General features: G+C 40.9%; 2 protein-coding genes across 2 annotated transcripts; one reads left to right on the forward strand and one right to left on the reverse strand.

Annotated features, from left to right (window-relative positions):
- Positions 1 to 452: 452 nt before the first annotated feature.
- Positions 453 to 6178, reverse strand: LOC124284454 (breast cancer metastasis-suppressor 1-like protein-A). Its single transcript, XM_046720534.1, has 9 exons — positions 5942 to 6178; positions 5020 to 5110; positions 4695 to 4822; positions 4191 to 4270; positions 3389 to 3485; positions 2633 to 2725; positions 2082 to 2146; positions 1546 to 1582; positions 453 to 746 (listed from the first exon to the last, which is right to left on the reverse strand). Exons 1-9 carry the CDS (start codon positions 6072 to 6074, stop codon positions 742 to 744), a joined length of 729 nt encoding a protein of 242 aa, XP_046576490.1. The 5' UTR covers positions 6075 to 6178; the 3' UTR covers positions 453 to 741.
- A 1323-nt stretch (positions 6179 to 7501) lies between these two features.
- LOC124284451 lies at positions 7502 to 20340 on the forward strand. Its single transcript, XM_046720532.1, has 4 exons — positions 7502 to 8040; positions 9900 to 12676; positions 16131 to 16319; positions 17623 to 20340. Exons 1-4 carry the CDS (start codon positions 7964 to 7966, stop codon positions 18096 to 18098), a joined length of 3519 nt encoding a protein of 1172 aa, XP_046576488.1. The 5' UTR covers positions 7502 to 7963; the 3' UTR covers positions 18099 to 20340.
- Positions 20341 to 23162: the final 2822 nt, after the last annotated feature.

Raw genomic sequence — 23162 nt, forward strand, 5'->3', positions numbered from 1 at the left:
TATTTCAGTTAGAGCATGGCTGCCAGCATAAACTGGGATTAAAGACTACAGTGATGCAGATCCTTGAGACATTATAACATTTATACACAGGGTATGGTGTCAATAACCTAAAGGTGATGATGAGACAAATCTTGAGATTTCAACCCTGATAAGATCCCTGAAGGGATGGAGCTGCAGCACTTTGTTGACTATAGCAATCTGTGTCACTGGTAACATCAAGAGACTTGAGCTCAATTTTTATACCATGATTAGTACATCACACCCTGACACATTTCTTTACTAAGTCCCATCAGCTAGTTTCCCTACAAAACCAATCTGTAAGAGTTCAGTCACACACTGTACACTGGCTGTAGTTGTAGGTAACCTGGGAATGAATTCACGAGTTGATGAAGATGATCCACACAAATCAATGTTGTATCACCACAGTTGTATGACAAGTGCAGTTGAGGTTGTGTCTGCTGGTCCAAATGACTTTCCAGCACAAACTACTGAGCAAAACACAGTCCCATGTACCTGGAAGGGTTCTGTAGAAACCCACTGTCAACAATTCAGGTATATATTTGTACGCTATGTCAACAACCTCTTGGCAACCCTGTCCTTCAAAACATTTCTGTTTCCATGGCAACCTGGTGTCCATCTTTGACTGGGAAAAGAGATGGTCAACTCCCGAAAGTGATATTTTCTCAGTTTGTATATTGATGTCTGTCAAACAACTTTCTTCTGCTTGACAGGGGCTGATTGTCATACTGAAACATAGAACATTGTACCAATCGGTTAAAGTCAGTTGAACACTAACAGGCTTCAGTGCAGTATATTGGAGAATAACAGACCAGGTGATTTTGTGCTTTACATAGAACTGTGGATACCGGTACTGTCTAAGGAAACATAACTGAAGCACACAGTAAAAAACTATGTGTGATACTGGAATTTAATGATTTCATGATACATTGTAATATCTGTCAATCTACCATCGCATTAAGATCAGATTCCTCACTTCAGTTTGATGCCTCTCTGGGTGAACTTTGTCTGAATAAAGAATGCCTGATCTGATGTTGGCTTTCAAAATCAAGGTGGCTTCATTTCTTTACCTCAAAATGTTTCTACTTGTATAAACAAAACCCATTCAAAATGCAAACTGTCCTTTGCTGGTAATTGCTTTTGATTACTGATGGTATGTTGCTTAGCAACAAGTTATAAATTACCCATACTTAAATTATTACATAGTTTTAATTGGTTCCATTAAGAGCTGATACAGAAATCAGATTTCCCCATCAGAAAGCTTCACTTGCTCGTTTTGGGCAGCTTCAAAACTGACCAGAAAGTTCACCTGATGTCCTCACATCTAAACACACATAGGTAACACGTGAACAAAAAAACTGATTTCAATGTTTTCCATTATGTAACAGGTAAATAAAGGAAGGGAAATCACTAGCAATCTGAAATTGGAGCTGAACTTTACATACTGAAGGTTACCATGATTACTGTAACCAGAGTTACGATGGTTTGGACAATCGTTTGTAAAATTGTCACATTAAGCGAACTCACATTCTGGCTTGCGCTTTTGACTTTGCTGCTTCAGGGCCTGAATAGAAAATGAAAAACAACAAAGTGAGTAAGGTATCAAAACAGACTGGCAAATGAATCTCACACTGTTTAAAACTGTTACAATGTTGAACAAAACCATGAACACTAAAGACAGCTGCATTGCTGAATAGTGTTACAACCGTCAAGAATAGAAGGCTGAAAGTACTGATGAATAAAGCTGCAATACTGAATGCATTGTTTGGACAATGCCAAAATGGACTGTTACTATGTTACAATACTGTCACTATGGTTACAATGCTGTCAGAAAACTGAAATTAATGCTGAATGATGTTACACAAGGCTACACTTTAACACTAGGCTACCCCACTAACCGAAGGGAGTTAGCATGGTTTTACACCACTTTTAGCAACATCTCATCAACATCATAGCACACACTGTACCCCTTGAGAATACAAACCAAGGCCTTTGGTGTGATGAGTTAATGCTTCATCACCAGGCATGAAAACAGTAACATCCAGGATTTACAGCGCGCTCACCTTCTTGATAGCTGTCCAGTCTTCTATGACTTCTAGCTCCTTCAACATGTACACAATATATGGACGTACACACAGTTAAGGTAAACATATATACTCTCATTGACCTTGTACAACTTGTATGTATAGTTTGGGAAGGGGCCAAAATATAATCGGATTGAGACCCCAGCTCTGGACTCACTTCAATGTAGGTAGTAAAGTAAAAAATACCAATATTATTAAAATCAGATCTTTTTCTAAATTTGTCTTCTCTCTGCTTCAACAAATGAGAAGTGAGTGAGCTACTTTCGTTTTACGCCGCTTTAGCAATATTCCAGCAATATGATGGCGGGGGACATCAGAAATGGGCTTCACACATGGTACCCATGTGGGGAATCGAACCCAGGTCTTCAGTGTGACTATGGAATGCTTGAACCACAGGGCTATCCCACCGCCCCAACATCTGAGGACATCTAAACATAATTTCACATTTCAAGGATGCATGGGTTGTTAAGCCATATTTGCCATCAAAATCAGTTTTCCCAAACAAATTGCATAAAATGAGTAAAGGATATCAGAAATGGTGACAGGCTTTCTCCTTCTGTCTGGGTTGAAAGGATCTGTAGGTTTCTTCTTCTTTTTCTGACTCTGAGATTCATTCCACAAATCTACAAAGGAAACAGAAATACAAATACAGAACTCAAAAACAGACAATTGGTTGAACTGATTGGCTGAGACCAAAATAATCATTGCACGACACATATTTACAAGGAGGAAGAAATGGGTTTGTTTTTCACATGTGGGAAAATTTGAGAAAAACACAACAAGTATGTGTCCTTGCATATGTGTTGTGTGACATAAATGGATACTTTGAGGTAACCATGTATTTGTGAGTACTGCAACTTCAAAAAGGACTACAACTTACATTACCCCAAAACAAAAGTTGTAACATCAGTGAAGCACATATGTATTTCCTTTCTTGTGAACCCAGGAGGATCCAGATTAGAATTGGTCTTCAGTAACCCGTGTTTATCGTAAGAGACAGCTAGTGGGATCGGGTGGTCAGACTTGCTGACTTGGTTGAAACATGTCATCATATCCCAATTGCATAAATGATGCTCATGCTCCAGTTGATCACTGGATTGTCTGGTCCAGATTTGATTATTTACAGACCGCCGCGCCATATAGCTGGAATATTGCTGAGTGCAGCATTAACCAAACAACCAACCCACCAACCTTTCTTGTGAATCAATCTTTATCCTATAGGCTGTGTTGTTGCTGACAAGACAAACTGTATAAATGTAAGGATCTGTATTTGTGAAGCCACATACCTGAAGAAATGTCGATGTTATTCCTATCTTCTTCTAAACGACGAATTCTTTCTTCCAGCTCTTGCTTCACAGTATCATACAAGATAATCTTCTCACTCTGAAATACACAAGAACCATAACTGAATCAACTGGGACAAAACTATAGAATATGGTTCATAGTATAACACTGACTGACTGTCTGAGTTTGGTTGTACGCCGCTTTTACGAGCCAACGCTTTAACCACTGGGTATAGTATAACAGGTCTTATGGTATACATATACATGACTACCTGTTTCCAATTTGAAGGATATTATACATGTCAAAATAACTGAGTGACCGAAGTCGATTTAACTCCACTGTGAACAGTATTCCTGTTATGTCAGTTTAATGTGTGAGTGAGTCAGGTTTTTTTTATGCCACTTTTAGCAATATGCCAGCAATATCACAATGGGGACACCAGAAATGGGCTTTACACATTGTACCAATGTTGAGAATCGAACACTGGTCTTACTATGAGGCTACCCCACCGCTCCCTTTAGTGTGTGGGGAAAGCCAGAAGTAATGCAAGTCTTCACCATTTACCAGTTGGGTAAAACCAACAAGCATGAGTATGGTGCTGAAAATTGGTCAAACATAATCTGGGCAAACCAGGATTTAATGAATTTTTGGCAAACCCAAGGGACACAGTTCTACACAGTGAATCATGGTGCCTTAGATGACTGGGACACCGATGCCCCAAAATATGTTAAGACTGAAAAGGTACTGAGCACAACTGACCACATTCCGGTTTAATACACAAAGCAGTTTGCACAAAATAGTTACCTCCATGTTCTGATATGACGACAACTCCTCACTTTCAAATCTATTCTTAATACAAGCTATCCGTAATTCTCGAAGAATCCCTGAAACAATAACAGTCTATATTATTCAACATGTTCTTTACCTATGCAATACTGAAGACAATCAAGTACCTTCACATAAAATACAGATAAGCCTACATAAGCTATTTGTTTGATGCTTGAGATTAATTATACCCCTTGAATGGGTATTCGCTAAATAATATTCATACATAAGAGACCATTATGATCATTATGAAGTAGATCTATTATACCATCAATTGAAATAAGTGAATATCAGTATCACTTGTTACTCAGGGAGAAGGCGACCATAAGTGGTGCACTTGTGCCTAATCCCGTTGTCTTTTGGACAATAAAATATGTTTAAACTAAACTTGTTACTCGTATTGGCTATTTAACATTCATACATAAGAGAGTGATTATGAAGTAGATATAGTCCACCATCAATAGAAACAAGAGGGAATCTCACCTGCCACCTGAGTACGAATCCTCATGTTGTCCTGCAACTGTGCCAGTGGGTTCAGATATTCTATTGCTTTTCCAGCCTTCACCTCCTCTAACTTTTCTGATACTTGAGCACTTCTCTCTCTGTACAGTCTGAAAACATGGATAAAACGCTTATTATCAAGCAACAGGCTAAATTCTTAGTTAAACTGCCCCAAGATTATTTGTTATTAGATCTCCATAATCCATTAAACCCATTTTTCTCTCAATTATCAGTTGGCTGAGCTTGGATAATTCTACCAAATAGTTGATTATCCTACCAAATAGTTGATAAAATAAACACAACTTACTGTTCTTTTAATTCACTGAACTGTCTTTCCAGTTCAGTCATATCATCAAGGCATTCATTTCTCCTTCGCTCACTCTCCTCCTCATCAAGATCTTCAAAAACGACACAAAACATAACAAATACATTCATATTGTATCTTAGTACAGAAAATTATTGATATCACCATATTATGTTTTCAGATGTCTTATGTTTGCAGACGACAGTGTTTATTCTGGGTATAACATGGCGTGTCGCATCACACTGACTATGTAAAAACTCAGATGAGTTGTTTTCAATTGTTCATGCGATAATTGAGAAAACAAGGGATGTTCTAAAACGTCTGACTGACTGACTGACTGAGTTTGGTTTTACGCCGCTTTTAGCAATATTCCAGCAACATCACGGCGGGGGACACCAGAAATGGGCTTCACGCATTGTGCCCATGTGGGGATTCGAACCCGGGTCTTCGGCGTGACGAGCCAACGCTTTAACCATTAGGCTACCCCACCGCCCCTAAAACGTCTGAAAACTCATAACACGATGATAAGTGTGTTGGTAGTTTGACAATCTAGATGTCGTGATATCTTTCATGGGGTTGTTGTATATTTAGAGATGACATCCCATGCAGGGTTTTTCCAAAACGTGCAAGATCATCAAATATGACCAAACTTGACTTTAAAAAATTGTCTTCACCAGTCCTAAAGCAGGAATATCTTCTCGGGATCAGTACATCGTACATGAGATAAATATTTTCAAATTGTGAATCATGACTTCAAAATTTGAAATGTCACTTCGGTAAGAGCTCCGCCCGTACCTCCCACTTGAAATGTATTCTATTTATTAGGATTATTTCGAGGGTTTAGGGTGAGGTTTGGGATTAGAGTTTAGGTTTAGGGTTAGGGTTTAGGGTTCATGGTATACTTGTGACACTTAGTTTTCCTTACCCGAGGTATCTTCGTCTTCTCCCTCCGATGTTGCCGACCCCGTTTCATCTTCGGAAGACTTATCGCTGTCCCCCGGATCGTGGTCCATTTCTTCTTCTTCCGTTTCCCCGCGGTCGTTTTCTATCAATGGCATGCCAAAGTCAACAGTTTGGCTGTTCACCTTTCCCAAGAGAATTAGTGATATTTGAAAACGTAAACAAGCACCTGCCGCCGAGATGCATGCGACGCACAGACGGAACTGGACACTGCGCCTGCGTAGAAGAAATCCCATGGAAAATCCCTTTCAATGCTATTTTTAGATTTGCTGCCCGCGTAAACTATGGAAGCAAATGTGTGTCTGTATTCGTTGTTAATGAACATACTTTTTCTTGCCCACCAGTAGTCATCGTTTGAGTGTAGCTGCTTGTTTTTAACACCAAATTTAATATTTTTCTTTACTTCACAGCAAAAAAGAGAATTTATTGATTGTTGTCTAATTTTCATACAGATATGGAAGTTTTTCTGTAACCTGTCTCGACCAAGGGCAGCATTTAACAAGCGTTCGCTCTCATTTTCGACTTGCTTTGATATTGTTTTACACAATACACATGTATTCTGAACTTGGAATTTCGATTAAACGGAGACATATGTTTTTGACTTAACGTTTTCAAACACACTAATACAATGTGTGAAGCCCATTTCTGGTGTCCCCTACCGTGATATTGCTGGAATATTGCTAAAAGCGGCGTAAAACTAAACCCACTCACTCAAATACACTAAAATGTACGAACGCTTATTGTATCATTGCTGCTATTCCAAAAACAAACGTAGTTTTGAAATTCGAGACCACCCAAAACTCTATATTTTTAATTAACTTACTGAGCTGAATTTTAATAAAAAAGACTTTGATCAAGTTAATAAACTTCAGTCGAATTTCTAGGTCATCCTTGAAGGTATATCTCGTATCACACGTACCCGGATGTCGCCTGGGTGTACAAACTGAATTAAGACCCACGCGTTCCGTTATCTGAATCTGCAAAACAAACTATCACTGTCGGTCCCGCGGCCTGTGTGTACCTCATGTTTTCCAAGTGAACGCAAAGTATCGACCCGTCTTCTCAGTGAACGACGGATAAGCGAGACTATATCTCGCGTCTCCCACCCGATACGGAGGACTACAGACCGGTAGATCGACAAACCACAGCCTGAAAATATACATATTTTCCTTATAATATGTATTGATTATGGCATGTTTCTACCAGTAACAGATTGCGCGTAATTGTTTTGTGAACGAATTTGAAATTTATTGGTGAATTATCCCGCAGGATTAAAATTAAAACTTATAATATCCTGGTGTCTTTTACCACGGGTATGATAAGTATACGTACACCAGCAGTAGGTATTATTACAGGTCTACAGTTCTCTGTAAATAGAGCCTCTTTTGAATCATATCTCATTAATCTTGAAGCCCAGTGTTAAAACACAGCTCGACAGGTATAGACCCGCTGTATGTCTGCTAGCGCGTAGCATTGTTGTGATCAGCTCAGAAGGAGTCCGACACGTATCGCCGCTGTCACTTAAAAAGGGTGGCAGACCAATTGACACGAGTCAGATATGAAATATTAATAATGACATGATGCGAAATTCCAGCATCAATAATACAGCATTGCTTGATGGTGTTGTGAGTGAGGAGCTGGGATCGATCGCTGATGCTGTGTGTACGGTGTGCTACGTAGACCCAGTGGCCATTCCCATGGACAAGCTGTCACCACCCGGTCAATGGGAATGTTAAAAGACACACGGCAGGAATGACGTAGCGGGCGACGTCACCAGTAGCGGTATGAACGACAGGAACCCCCGCCACGTTGAAGACAGAAGCTATAAATAGGGAGGGGAATATATCCCTGTCATTTTCAACACCATTCCATTCGGCGGGTCTTGTTTGAAGTTGCAGTATTAGAACTGACTACAAATTTAAATTCAAGGATCACTGTGTTCCCGAGATAACGTTCTACACAACCTCTGTTGTTAATACTACCGGAGATGGGGAGTTTAAGGATTACACCTGTGCACGTGGCTACCTGGGTCTTCATAGTCACTGTTGTGAGCGGAATTGAGAGGTGAGTACAGCGTCCTTCTACAATACTTTATGGTTAAAGCAAATATATATTATATCCATTTATAATTGCGTTAAATTTAAGCATAGTCTATATCCAATCCCAATATACTGAAAATCAACACAAGCTGTATAATCAAAGTCTCTTCTATGCATAACATAAACAAATATTTTAATACATAATACTGTTTATAAGATATAAACACGATGACAGGGGACATGCCTGCAGACAACGAAGCTATTACCTTCAGAGACAAAATCAATAAAACATTCCTTGTAGTTTACAAACCATAAAGGGAATTGATTTTTCAGATTGGAACAATGCCTTTTAGTTTAGAGAGACAATGTGCAATGTACGCGCATGCGATAGTTTGGAATAAGCGGAATTAACCAAGTATTTTTGCTCTATGGTGTGTAAGTGTAAGCGAGAGAGGTTCAAGTGAAGTAACAGTTGAGTATATAATACAGTATACAATGTACACGTGCACTCTTGTATATAGAGTAGTTACGGATCTTAATGTCAAATGTGTAAAATAAGCTCGAGTTAATTGGCACAACAATTACTCCACGCTGTTTTGTTACATATAACATAGTTCCAGCCGGTGGTATTACGCTTTAAAGGGGGGAGTGGCCCGCCCAGATTAGCATTACCAGCGCTTTTGAGGCCGGCAGTTAAAGCCCATAATGTTTGTCCGCTATCTTACATTGTATTATAAATATCAGACTATCAGTTTACGATTGTCCTAATTTCTCATAGGACAGGAAGCATACATAGCACACGCACACACGCACACACGCACGCACGCACCACTAGTAATGACCGGCTTATGATATCGGACCTCTAATATAATTGATTCGCCCCCTGAAGTAAGTTCCCGAGCTTCTAAGAGGAAGTATATGATATTCGCTGTTTTAATCTCCAACTTGTCCCATATAGCTTGTTGGGCACCGTCTCGATGAATCAAAAGCCGATCTGTAGATTGCAGGTTTTGAGATTGCAAGATAAACTTATATATTGGGTCCCTCGGCGTAGTGTGTTAAACACGGAAGTTAATGATAAAACGTTAATATGCTATATATAGGTGCCTTAGTTTCTGAACAGTGGACATGTAATTGCCACATCTCTACTTAACAAAGTAACCATAGGTCAGCCCTACGACAGTCGCAAGTTCATGTTATCGCCCTTAGCGCTAAGATCGCTTTGTACAGCGGCACCTAGATGTATAACAGAAACTTCAGTTTGCACATATTTGCACTTGATATGTAAAGGGAACAAATGCTATTGGAAATACCGCTGTCAGCTGCTTAGATCTATGCAAAAATGCTGCTGTGTCCTAACGTTGCAGTATTCTTGGTTTGTAACGTATTCATTGGTGGCTACTATAGACCACCAGTATCCAAATAGGATATGTATTGATTAAAGGGGCGGTAGGGTAGCCTAGTGGTTAAAGCGTTGGCTTGTCATGCCGAAGACCCAGGTTCGATTCCCCATATGCGTACAATGTGTGAAGCCCATTTCTGGTGTCTCCCGCCGTGATATTGCTGGAATATTGCTAAAAGCAACGTAAATCCATACTCACTCTCTCAGTATTGATTACAAAATATCGGAGATTTAATGTTTTGTCATTTGCACTTTCCGGTAATCGTGCAGCATGTAACTCCGTTATTTGCCGACAGGGTTAGTTTGGAACATATGGCATGATACTAATGCAGTGTGTATAGTACAGAAGAATATTGAGCCAACATCATTACATAATCCACAAGACCAGAACCTTATTCCTTTCCTACTTAGGTCGATCCTACGGTTTAGATAGAATAGAAGCCAATATGGAAGCACTATACTAAATTTTCTCTTATTTCCAGCCAGAGGAAGTACTGTGAAGTCAGAATGTGGTATCTGGACTTGGTGACAGATGGACCGCTAGCTGGAGAATTGTCGGAAGATAAAGTTATTCTCAAAGCAAAGATCGAAAAAATGATGGAGAAGTACAAGACAGTTGGTAGACCAGACGGCAAGGTGGATTGTCACATACTGACACTGTACGAGGAATTACTACGAGCAGACGATAAACCACCAGAACCACCTGGAGGGGAGAAAGGTTCCGTCGATGATCCGGAACAGGTCAAGGACAGAAATGACAACGAGAGTCCCCGGCAAATACAAACGGACAAAGAAAAGAACGAAACAAAAGAGGCTAGCTCTAAAAGCGTCTCTGAATCCACCGAGTCTTCAGAAGACGATACCGATCTTGATGAAACAGAGTTTGGGGACGAAACAGACGATGAGACTGCAGAACTGAATGAATCTGCTTTCCCGTCAGACACAGCCTCTGTTAGTGTAAAGGAACAAGAAAAAGCTGATATTTCAAAACAAGAAACTAAAACTCACCTCAAACAGGAAGACGAGCCCGTTAAACCCAAAAATGAACCCAAGTCAGATGCTAAGGAGGATGCGAGTCAACAGACAGCAAGTAAATCCGGCAAGAAGACACGTATGGTTGAGGACTTTGTATTTGATCCTCTCCGAGGATATGTCAAAGTCACGAAAGAAGTTGAGATTGATGACGAGGAGGAAAAGGCTCCAAAAGAAAAACAAGAATCGGATAAATCTGTAAAATCAGATTCTGATGCAAAACCACACATGGAAACAAAGATAACTCCACCGGAGACAGAGACACAATCAAAAGAGAAAAATGTACAGGAAGAAAAGGTAAAGGTAGAGGAGACTGTAAGCAATGAAGTCATCTTGCAATCTTCTGAAGAAAGAGCGAGATCCGAGCTGAAAGTACCCCAAACATTGACCTCATTACAAAGAATACAAAGTGCTTGTTTATACAAAGATCAGTGTGAACTGTATTGTTACTATGGGTTTTCCAACCGCATGTGTCTTGAGCATTATCCTGATATAGAATATGAAGTAGTTCAAAGATTTGAAGCAGTGATAACTGAGCCAATTAGCGAGAGTTCCAAAGAAGAGACCTCTGGTGAGAATGCTGAAGAGAGGCTGTCAGTGACTGAGATGTTACAGAAAAATACATTAAGCCAACAGGAATCATCAGTTGTTTCAGAAGCAAATCTAGATAAATCAGATCCTCCTGAACCTTTGCTGGGTGACGGTACCTCAAAGGGAGGTGACCACCTGTCACAGACACAAAATGACAAAAAAGAAACAGACGAGTCTGAGGAAAATCCCAAGGATAAATGGGATAAACACATTGAAACGACAAAGGAACAAATTGAAGAAAGAGCAGATGAAGGATCTGCAAAAGATACACACTACCAAGGATTCCAGGACTTCAGAGAGGATCTTCATAGGTTCGAGCGGCAGTTTCAAGAACGAGCTTCAGAATATGCAAGTAAGATTCAGAGTTTGGAGATCATGATTATGAAGCTGGAGAACCAGTTACTGGGTGAAACAATCACAAAGCAGAATGACAGCAACGTCTTGTCCAGGCTCGAGAATCAGATCTTGAGACTTGAGAACGACCTCTTGAAGCTTAACCAAAATTATGTGACTTTAAAAGAAGAAAATGACATCTTGAAAGCTCGCCAAGGGAAATATCTCAAATTGGGACATGATAAAGCCAACCCTAATCATCCATCTCTGACTGACAACAGCACGAAGCACTATGAGCTGATAACACAACAGCAAAGCAAGATATCAGAATTGTCGACCATTTTGAAGAACCACTCGACTCTGTTCAACCAACTTCAGAGCAAATCTCAACATCTTGAAGAACAAAATCAGATGCTGTATCATATCGTCATGAACCAGACAGCACTCATCTCTAGTGTTATGAAGAAGATGCAAGATTTGTCAGAGGAGGCTTTGAGGCACCGGCATGAGACTGAGCAACTCAAAGCCAAACTTGAGATAAAAGATAACTCAGATCGAATATTGGAGCGATTGGACAATCTTGTCTCGGGCACACCTGCCATATCAAAGAACGTTGTAGACGACGGTAAACCGGAAGAGAAATATATTCCAAATACTCTTTTAAGTTTCTTTCCCAAATCCCCTGATGCTATAGTAGAGAGGCGTCCTTGGTCGTGTGGTGGTATGAACAGCTCTCGTTTTTGTGTGATGTATTCCTTAATCTTATGCCCATGTCCACCTTTTTCGACTGTTTATTGGAAAAAGTGTCCATACTTTCTAAAAGATATTTCGAGAAATGACACAAACGTCAAAAACATCTCTGAGGTCACTGCTTCTGAATCTGACAAGAAAGATGACCCTGCTGCCGAAGGAGGTTTTCAGACCAGTCATCTTCCGGTTAGCGATGAGAAAGAAAGTAAAGATGATATTTTAACGAAGGAATTAAAAAGTGATGACACCAAGACAGCTACTGAAGGCACTGTAGGCGACAGTAGTTCCTATGATAAGCAGGACAATTCCAAGACAGAGGCTGATTCAACAAAGCAATCAAATGACGTCACGTCCCCGCGACCCTTTGACCAAGCACCTGCTCCTGAAACTAAAGGTGATGAGACAAAGACGGCTTCTGAAGGTGACAGCAGTTCAAAAGATACACAGGAAAATCAACCCCCCAAAGAAGAGGTTGATTCAGTGAAACAACCTCAGACTCCCGAGAAGAGGAAGATTCTCTACCAACAAGAAGGGGACACCCCGAAACCTCGAGGTTGGTTCCAGCTCGTATTAATCTAGACATAAAAACATTCATCGTGTTTGATGCAACGATACTACCACGTACGCGAGGTGATCGTCCCAGCTGTTGTTCTCGTTATAGATCAATCTTTGTCATCAAATAATGGTGACACACCTTCTTTCAGATAAATCTGTTCCATTAAAATCAATAGGTTTGCCCAAACACATGTTGACACAGCCGTTAACAGAGAAACAATATAAACTGAATGATAAAAATTAAGTTATGTTGCGGAACATGTGTCACTAACGATACTATGCGAGTGAACTACTCCATGAATTCAGCAATAATGAAAAATAAGTAATGTTTTGGACTCCACAGCTGCCACAAACTTTGGCTTAATACAGAACATAGACCAATGTCATGTACTATCCATATAACATTTGTGAGTTTATTATGTGTCGTGCATTATTATTCGTGAGGGTCCGGGTTAGCATTGGTCTTCAGTAACACATGCTTGTCGTAAGAGGCTACTAACGGGATCGGGTGGTCAGGCTCGCTGACTTGGTTAACACATGTCATCGTATCCCAGTTGCGTAGATCGATGTTCATGCTGTTGATCACTGGATTTTCTGTTCCAGACTCGTTTATTTGCAGACCCTGCCATATAGCTGGAATTTTGCCGAGTGCGGCGTTAAACAGCACGCCAACCAGGCAACTATAAACATCATGCTATAGAATGTACAACACAGAGACATGCTTAGTTTTCAGCGCTTATGGAGTAATGATATTATCCACACTATCAGAAGTGGGCACTTTTCCTGTCAAATATGCCTTAGCTAAAAGCTGACCATGTAAGTTAACGTTTTTAAAAGCCCCGCATATCTAAGCCGAGTGTTTCGTTATATAAGTTGCTCAGGTCATCCTGTTCGTCATCCACATCATTTCGTTTCTTGGTTACCCAGGTTACCGTTTGAAGTGGGACCTGTTTGGGGGTTACCTGTACTTAACCACTTAACGTCTTTGAGTTTAATTTAACCACTTAACGCTGCGTACTATCCATCTGTATACTCATAGCTTATTTATTTCTCCAGTTCACCGTGATATGTGTCCGTTTGCGTTTATTTAGGCAGATCCTGTCAACCCTCTAAATCTTCCTCGGCAATTGGTATATGTATGCTGAGCCTGTTACCCGTTCCTAAAAGTCCCTCTGTATATATTAAGTTGATCCATGCGGGGGGCTGTTAACCGACTTAAGTGTCCATCAGTACTCAGCCTGTCTATGATGAGCCTGTTACCCGTCTTAAAAATCCCTCTGTATTAAGTTGATCCATGCGGGGGCCTGTTAACCAACTTAAGTGTCCATCAGTACTCAGCCTGTCTATGATGAGCCTGTTACCCGTCTTAAAAATCCCTCTGTATTAAGTTGATCCATATGGGGGCCTGTTAACCGACTTAAGTGTCCATCAGTACTCAGCCTGTCTATGATGAGCCTGTTACCCGTCTTAAAAATCCCTCTGTATTAAGTTGATCCATGCGGGGGCCTGTTAACCGACTTAAGTGTCCATCAGTACTCAGCCTGTCTATGATGAGCCTGTTACCCGTCTTAAAAATCCCTCTGTATTAAGTTGATCCATGCGGGGGCCTGTTAACCGACTTAAGTGTCCATCAGTACTCAGCTGGCCTATGATGAGCCTGTTACCCGTCTTAAAAATCCCTCTGTATTAAGTTGATCCATGCGGGGGCCTGTTAACCGACTTAAGTGTCCATCAGTACTCAGCCTGTCTATGATGAGCCTGTTACCCGTCTTAAAAAATCCTCTGTATTAAGTTGCTCCATGCGGGGGCCTGTTAACCGACTTAAGTGTCCATCAGTACTCAGCCTGTCTATGATGAGCCTGTTACCCGTCTTAAAAATCCCTCTGTATTAAGTTGATCCATGCGGGGGCCTGTTAACCGACTTAAGTGTCCATCAGTACTCAGCTGGCCTATGATGAGCCTGTTACCCGTCTTAAAAATCCCTCTGTATTAAGTTGATCCATGCGGGGGCCTGTTAACCGACTTAAGTGTCCATCAGTACTCAGCCTGTCTATGATGAGCCTGTTACCCGTCTTAAAAATCCCTCTGTATTAAGTTGATCCATGCGGGGCCTGTTAACCGACTTAAGTGTCCATCAGTACTCAGCCTGTCTATGATGAGCCTGTTACCCGTCTTAAAATCCCTCTGTATTAAGTTGATCCATGCGGGGCCTGTTAACCGACTTAAGTGTCCATCAGTACTCAGCCTGTCTATGATGAGCCTGTTACCCGTCTTAAAAATCCTCTGTATTAAGTTGATCCATGCGGGGCCTGTTAACCGACTTAAGTGTCCATCAGTACTCAGCCTGTCTATGATGAGCCTGTTACCCGTCTTAAAAATCCTCTGTATTAAATTGATCCATGCAGGGGCCTGTTAACCGACTTAAGTGTCCATCAGTACTCAGCTGGCCTATGATGAGCCTGTTACCCGTCTTAAAAATCCCTCTGTATTAAGTTGATCCATGCGGGGGCCTGTTAACCGACTTAAGTGTCCATCAGTACTCAGCTGGCCTATGGTGAGCCTGTTACCCGTCTTAAAAATCCCTCTGTATTAAGTTGATCCATGCGGGGGCCTGTTAACCGACTTAAGTGTCCATCAGTACTCAGCCTGTCTATGATGAGCCTGTTACCCGTCTCCAAAAGTCCCAGCCCTGTATTAAGTTGCTCCATGCGGGGGCCTGTTAACCGACTTAAGTGTCCATCAGTACTCAGCCTGTCTATGATGAGCCTGTTACCCGTCTTAAAAGTCCCCCTGTATTAAGTTGCTCCATGCGGGGGCCTGTTAACCGACTTAAGTGTCCATCAGTACTCAGCCTGTCTATGATGAGCCTGTTACCCGTCTTAAAAGTCCCCTTGTATTAAGTTGCTCCATGCGGGGGCCTGTTAACCGACTTAAGTGTCCATCAGTACTCAGCCTGTCTATGATGAGCATGTTAACTGTCTTAAAAGTCCCCTGTATTAAGTTGATTCATGCGGGGGCCCGTTAACCGACTTAAGTGTCCATCAGTACTCAGCTGGCCTATGATGAGCATGTTAACTGTCTTAAAGTCCCCTGTATTAAGTTGATTCATGCGGGGGCCCGTTAACCGACCTAAGTGTCCATCAGTACTCAGCTGGTCTGTGATGAGCATGTTAACTGTGTTAAGTTATTCTGCATTTAGCTGATCCATGCTGAACCTGCTAAGCGTCCTACGTCCCCTTCTTCATGATGCATGATCCATGCTAAGGTTGTTAACCTTCTAAGTGTCCCTCTGATCCTTGCTGAGCTTGTAGTCGTGTTTAGTGTCTATATATATATCAGTATTTAGTATATATGTTGAGCCTGTTAAACCTTTTAAGTGTTCAACTGTATTTAGCTGATCAATGCTGAGCCTGTTAGCCTAGTTGAGTGCCCTTCTGTTTTCCTCCCCTCAGACTGCTGGGAGTACTACGAAGAGGGCCAAAATCGTAACGGCATGTACAAGATATACCTGGTGGGTCTGCAGAAGAGCATCCCGGTGTACTGCGACATGAGGGGCGGGGGCTGGACCATCCTTCTTAAACGCAGCAGTAGCAGCATTGACTTCTACAAAGATTGGGCTGACTACAAGAAGGGATTCGGAGGTATTTATTGTCTTAAGTGCTTCTGTTTCCTTGTACCCGTTCGTAATTAACATCACGTCTTGTGTTTTCCCTTCACTTATACATGATTTAGCCTTGTCGCCCTCCATGGTACAAATGCTTTTCAAGAGGGTTTTTCGAGCACCTGGTGTCATCACTGATTTCAGCGACCTCTTCAAAGAATTTTCACCTCTTTTCTGACGTCCATAGGAATCTGTTCCAGGGTGCCGTTGTACAAAGCAACCTTAGCGCTTACACCCGTATACCTAACATTGACGTACGGCACCCGTATACCTAACATTGACTTACGGCTGTCGTAGCACTAAGGTCGCTTTGGCATAGACGTTTTATATTCTCATCGATTTTACATTAAATAATGACTTGTAACAGAGACTATAAATATTTTGTAGCCCTACTACGAAATTGGAAACATTGCCAAACCAAACATACAATTACAGGATAATAGGACAATGTTTTGTAATGGCTGTGATGTGGTTGAAAGAAGAAATTACGTACCCTCGACTGCTCAACGTACAAAATAGTAACATACCATCATACGTGGTGCAAATATTACTTCATCTGAGCTTGATAACGGTGTTAGAACATGCACAGCAACATCTCCGTTGCTGTTGACTCGTGAAGATCCGGGTTAGAATTGATCTTCAGCAACCCACGCTTGTCTTAAGAGGCCACTAACGGGATCGGGTGGTCAGGCTTGCTGACTTGGTTGACACATCGATGCTCATGCTGTTGATCACTGGATTGTCTGGTCCTGATTCGATTATGTACAGACCGTCGCCATGTAGCTGGAATATTGCTGAGTGTGGCGTAAAACTAAACTCACTCACTCTTCATCGTTGTAATAAAGTTGTTCATTAGTATATGTTAGCCTTATTTAGTACTCTAGCTTCAAATAAGCCTCTCGAAGAAAAAACTCATGTTTTCGTGTTTAATGACTCTCTGTGTCTGTGACCGCCTCCGTGGTGTAGTGGTTAGATCGGGTTCGATCCCCGACCGCGTCATACCAAAAGACGTTAAAATATGGTACTTGTTGGTCCCTGCCTGGCGCTCGGCATTAATGGGTACAACAAGGACTGGTCAGTATAATGTGTATGAGTGGGGTATTCATGCTTCACTGCGGCATGGTATCTCAGTGAGCTAGCACTATAAATCCAGCTTCAGTCTGGGTTAGTACAAGCAGCCGCACATACACATACACACGCATGCAAGTCGTCATATGAGCGAAATATTCTCAAGCACGACGTTAAACCCAATTTCACCTCACCTCTGTGTCTGTTGTCTACAGGTTTGTACGCGGACCACTGGATTGGTAACGAAAATCTCCACTACCTCACAAACCAGAAGAACTATCTCCTTCGGGTGGACATGGATGACTTTCACTGGGACAGCGTGTATGCCGAGTACGACACCTTCTGGACTGACAACGAAGAGGAGGGGTACCGACTTCACATCTCGGGGTACAGTGGCACCGCCGGGGACAGTTTCCTTAAACACAACAACATGAAGTTCAGCACCAGGGACGTTGACAACGACCTCGTCAACAAAGAATTGAAGGCATTCGACCACAACTGCGCCAAGCGGTTCCACAGCGGATGGTGGTACTATAAGTGCTACATGACCAATCTCACGGGACGCTACTATAAGAAGGGGGTAGTTCCTGACAAACAGTATGATGGTGTTTCGTGGAAAACGTGGAAAGGTCCGTCGGAGTCATTAAAAGAAGCAGTGATGAAGATTAGGCCTGTAGGAGTGACAGCCTAGAGTTTCGTAGTGGTTAGCGTGCAATAAACTATCATCTTTCCAAAAAGATCCTCAAGGGTATTAACAGAATATTACGCCAAACTCATCGTGGAATCATGTCCATGTTCTACTGTATGTACATATTCATTAAGAAACTCATCACCGGACACTTCTTTAAACAAGTTCCATGTCTTAAGTGTGATCGAAAAAACGTTTCTTTTTCTTAGGTTAGGTTGTCTAATTTATCCTATTGTTTGAAATAAAACGTGATTCTACAAAATGTAAATTATGTATCTAATATGCAATTAACTGTTCATAACTGTATTTTGTATAAATATGTTTTGTTACCAAGAGTTTAAACTGCTGGAATCTATTCTTCTTGTATCACGCTCTCCAAACTATCTCGGCAAATTCAGAGTGCCAACGCTTTACATAGACATTGTTTCAAGGTCAGCGTCAAAACTGTTTTGCATGATATCATATTGTAATTTTTTCTTCAAAATATCTGTCATTCAACTTTCTGCTAAGAAATCTGGGGCAAGGGAGATGCAGTCCTCGATAGCGCCGCAATTAGATACGCAAAGATGCGTCCGTGGGTCACGAAAAAATGCTACGATCGCGGGTTCGAATCCCGGATGCACAAGACCCGGTTCGACTACTCACATGGGTACAATGTGTGAAGCCCATTGCTGGTGCCCCTCGCCCTGATATTGCAAAAGCGGTGTAAAGCTAAACACACTCCAAGGTAGGTACCCTATATAATACTAGCCTGAACCAAATATAGGCCCAATGATAATTTAATCAGATTTGGCTCTGACTTTCTAATCTATTTAGTGTTGAGTGAGGGTTTTCCTGATATTTCCGTATTGACTGCAAAGCAGTTGGACGGAGGACAAAGCCGCCATAGCTGTTCCGAAAGAGAGAGGGCTTGTGTGCATGTGTGCGTGCGTGCGTGTGTGTGTGAGAGAGACATAACATTTGAAGTATCTCCCGCCATATGTGTGAGAGGTTGATTTTAAGTTATAAACAGGCCTATGTGAGCTGGTCTTCAAGATTGTATCCTTCATGACGGGGGCCTCCCTGTTCTCCATACTCCTCAGTGTTAATCAAAGTAATTGTAAAGTTATTAAATATTTTCATCTAAAAGTTCTATATATAACCATTTTCCCTGCCTAACTGCCATACAATTCACACCCCACCAATCACGCCTGGTATTCCCCTGATGTATGTCAGACCTTTGCTCAACCCATCCTCAGCAAGTACTTTAGGTGTTGCTATGAGCAACATTTATCTCATGACAAATGTTTGGTGAATGACAATCAGATGCTTTTTTTTATCATGATCAACATTCCATACCTATCTAAACCTTTGAGGATAACGACTTCTTTATCCTTAGAATTCTTAAAATAACTTGTTGTTATCCAAAAAAAGTTCATAGCTTCAGGTTTGACCAACTTCAAAATGCTTCTTAAAGACCTTATAACAATTAAATGTGATTCAAGCCTCTCAAGCACATCACTGTCTGTCATGTCAATTTTTTTTATACATGTAGCAGTTATTGAGTACCCTAATCACAAGGAGATAGTGTGTCAGTTATCAGCAGATAATTATAGAGCATTGTGACCCTTTCAAGGACAAGAAACAACATGACCAAAATATTACACGTCATGTAAAACTATTGTCATTATGAGAGTAAAAGCAAATGGTTCTCAGATAGAACTTACTCAAAAATATTTAATTTCTAATATATTTAAGTTTTAATTAAATAATGTTTCACATGGGTACAGTTAATCCATATATTTAATAGGTTGTATCTTCTGAGATAAGAAGACGATAATCTAGAAGATTTCAGATTCACATTTTTGTGTGTGTAACCAGAGGTTTTGGAATAATATGTTTAACCTTAACATGCCACTCTTCTAGTATGTTTGGTATTATGCAAATAATCCATTTAGTGAAATATTACAGAAACTCTTTGTTAAAATTAGTAAAATGTTTTCTTCGTACCGAGTAGTCAACTCTCTGAAAAGACAAACAAGCTTGCTGTTTACATGAGGTATATGAGACTGGTATATTATTTCCATAACTGTGCAATGTGCCTTTCACCAGTTAAAGTGCCTTCTTCATCCTCCACAGCCTGCAACTTGGCAGGCACCTGCAATCAGTACTTAGCTTGATATCCTATATTTGTATCCAAGTCCATGTATATATGTAAATTATTGACTGAATGTATTCATGTTGAATAAATATCATTTGTACAATACTATGTCTCCATTGTTAATGTATGAGGTAGTTCCTTCAGCTGGCTTTTCATCAGAAGTGGAACCGCCTCCGTGGTGTAGTGGTTAGAGCGTCCGCCCGGAAAGCGGAAGGTCGCGGGTTCGATCCCCGGCCGCGTCATACCAAAAGACGTTAAAATATGGTACTTGTTGGTCCCTGCTCTCGGCATTAATGGGTACAACAAGGACTGGTCGGCTCGGAGTCAGTATAATGTGTCTGAGTGGGGTATTCATGCTTCACTGCGGCATGGTATCTCAATGGGTTAGCACTATAAAACCAGCTTAAGTCTGGGCTAGTACAAGCAGCCGCACATACACATACACACGCATGCACGTCGTCCTATGAGCGAAATATTCTCAAGCACGACGTTAAACCCAATTTCACCTCACCTCACCTCATCAGAAGTGTGTTCGCTGCTAAAACTCCAGCCCATTGGGATTTGGAGGGGCAATGGTTCAGTATAATCCTGATCTCTTCAAGGCCCCCAAACCTGTGAAGATCCGGGTGAAAATTGGTCTTCAGCAACCCATGCTTGTTGTAAGAGGCGACTAACGGGATCGGGTGGTCAGGCACTCTGACTTGGTTGACACATGATATCGTATCCCAATTGTGTAGATCGATTCTCATGCTGTTGGTCACTGGATTGGATTGTTTGGCCCAGACGTGATTATTTACAGACCACCCTCATATTGGTGGAATATTGTGGCGTTAAACAACAAATAAACAAAGAGCCCAAAAGAGATTTTGTCGCTCAAATTGATGATCTGGTTGATTGTATGTCTTCTTCTGACAATGTGGGTCGCTGCTCATACAGACTACCATTTGAAATTTTCTATCATTGTAGAGGGCATTTGTAATTACTTAGAGAATGGTCGAGACGTTGAGAAGGGGCTTCTGTAGCAGGGTGCTTAATACAACCAGTTGTTTTATACTATCAGGAAGCCAGTGCAATCACCTGAACATTTCTCCCAGTGATACAAGACATTCCTCATTACATGGATCACACATGGATTTGGATGGAACTTTAGCCTTGCATTTCTTTGATAAAACTCACCAAAATTACAGTCTAAAACGTTTCTACAAGAGCAATATGAAGTTCATTTTCTTGCCATTACTTGGATATACAATGTCTAACTGCCATTTGACACAACAAAACAGAGCTTCTTCAGACAGATCTAGGCTTCTTAGAGACCAACCATTCGATATTTAAGGGGATACTTTTGAAAAATTAAACAAAGTTTCCGGAAAACGTCGAAAAACCTATCTGACCAAATATCATGATAAAAAATAAAGATATTCAGATCTTAAAGGTCAATGCAACGTAAAACACAACTTTGCAGATTCTTATACCTTTCGGCGAAATCAGGGTTTAAACGATTCACTAAATTCACCCCAGCTGGGGTGAAAAATGGTTTCCACAGCTGTGCTGCGCTGCACTGCACTGCGCTTATGGCGCATGCGCAGTGAATAGGTTCGCGCAGCTTGGAAGCGGGATGTCCGGATTATAAGGTCGTGAGCAGGAGTAGTCTAATCTTGGTTGTGTACACAAACAACAAATAGTAAATAATCTACTCGTTACATAAAAGAACCTTGTTAAGGATCTGGCGGTGAGTACTCGGAGTTGGCTTTGATGTTCACGAGCTATTTTTCTAATGTTTTGTTGATATTACACAGTCGCGAGCTTTTTATATGTTATGACAGAAGATTACCGTTTATATAATTTCATTTGACAATTTCACCACACGTTGTTCTTACCGAGTCACTTTCTCCGTTCGATACTTAACATCAACGTCATTATTTAGCATTGTCAGAATTTCTATCTGTGATATATATGCTTCTGTCACAGACAATACACAATGGCTGTTTTATTTACACCTATGTGTCTACCTGCCTGTCTGCTAATGACAATCACTTCGATCACTGACCACATGCAATTTGAACACCTATCAGTCTATACACCATAAACAAAACGCATTGATTTATTGCTCGTGCACCCGAGTTCTGTCTCTGTCACATTATGTAATTACACAGACAGGCAGGTGTGATACTTGTACACATGACATGTTATGGTGTCTGTTGTTTGCAAAATGTTATACACAAAAAATGAGCGCGTGTTTACAAAACCAAAGATCTCTATACACACACAAAGAGTGTATGGGCAAATGAACCAGCCAATGCAAAACTTCGTTACACTTGAGTGCACACCCACCCGCTCTGACTGGGTTCGGTATCCCGGTTGCTTTGTTTCGAGGGAAGAAAACCCAAGTACAAAATATTGCACTTTCGATTTGCGATTGTACGCTTATAATTTGGTTATTTGTTTTTTCATAATCAGCAATGTATATTATATGTCATGAATAAGTGAAACATAATGTCTTGAAGCAGTTCTTTCTTAAGCAAATCTAAAATTCCATTAAATCACAAATTTGACCCTTGTTCACAAATAAAGCCATACAAATCTCTGAGAAGATCCAGATCCCAGGGTGTATATATAAACTGTATAGCTTGATTCAGGTCCATAGTTAAACACTGAGATTGAACACAATTCAAACTTTTGGGGAATATAATATATCTTCTATTTAGTTAGCATAAAAAAATAAGAGGAACAAGCAGTTGTTTCTTAGGTGACAACACACACACACACACACACACACACACACACACACACACACACAAATCATTAATATCAAATCAAGCTTAAAGTGTAATGAAAGTGAGTTTAAGATGAAGTTAAATGTTAACCAAAACATGACCAGACAACCTCTCTTGATATCTTGCTCTGTAGCTGTTCAAACACACAAATAT

The sequence above is a fragment of the Haliotis rubra genome, unplaced genomic scaffold, assembly GCF_003918875.1.
Source record: "Haliotis rubra isolate DU_JTF1 unplaced genomic scaffold, ASM391887v1 Scf337, whole genome shotgun sequence".
NCBI classification, from domain to species: Eukaryota; Metazoa; Mollusca; class Gastropoda; order Lepetellida; family Haliotidae; genus Haliotis; species Haliotis rubra.

Coding starts and splice junctions, on each gene's coding strand:
- LOC124284451 (XM_046720532.1), top strand. CDS start 7,964: ATGGGGAGTTTAAGGATTACACCTGTGCACGTGGCTACCTGGGTCTTC. Junction 8,041..9,899: donor GTTGTGAGCGGAATTGAGAG/GTGAGTACAGCG, acceptor TCTTATTTCCAG/CCAGAGGAAGTACTGTGAAG. Junction 12,677..16,130: donor GGACACCCCGAAACCTCGAG/GTTGGTTCCAGC, acceptor TCCTCCCCTCAG/ACTGCTGGGAGTACTACGAA.
- LOC124284454 (XM_046720534.1), bottom strand. CDS start 6,074: ATGCCATTGATAGAAAACGACCGCGGGGAAACGGAAGAAGAAGAAATG. Junction 3,486..4,190: donor CGTCATATCAGAACATGGAG/GTAACTATTTTG, acceptor TGTGTATTTCAG/AGTGAGAAGATTATCTTGTA. Junction 2,726..3,388: donor TAACATCGACATTTCTTCAG/GTATGTGGCTTC, acceptor TTTCCTTTGTAG/ATTTGTGGAATGAATCTCAG.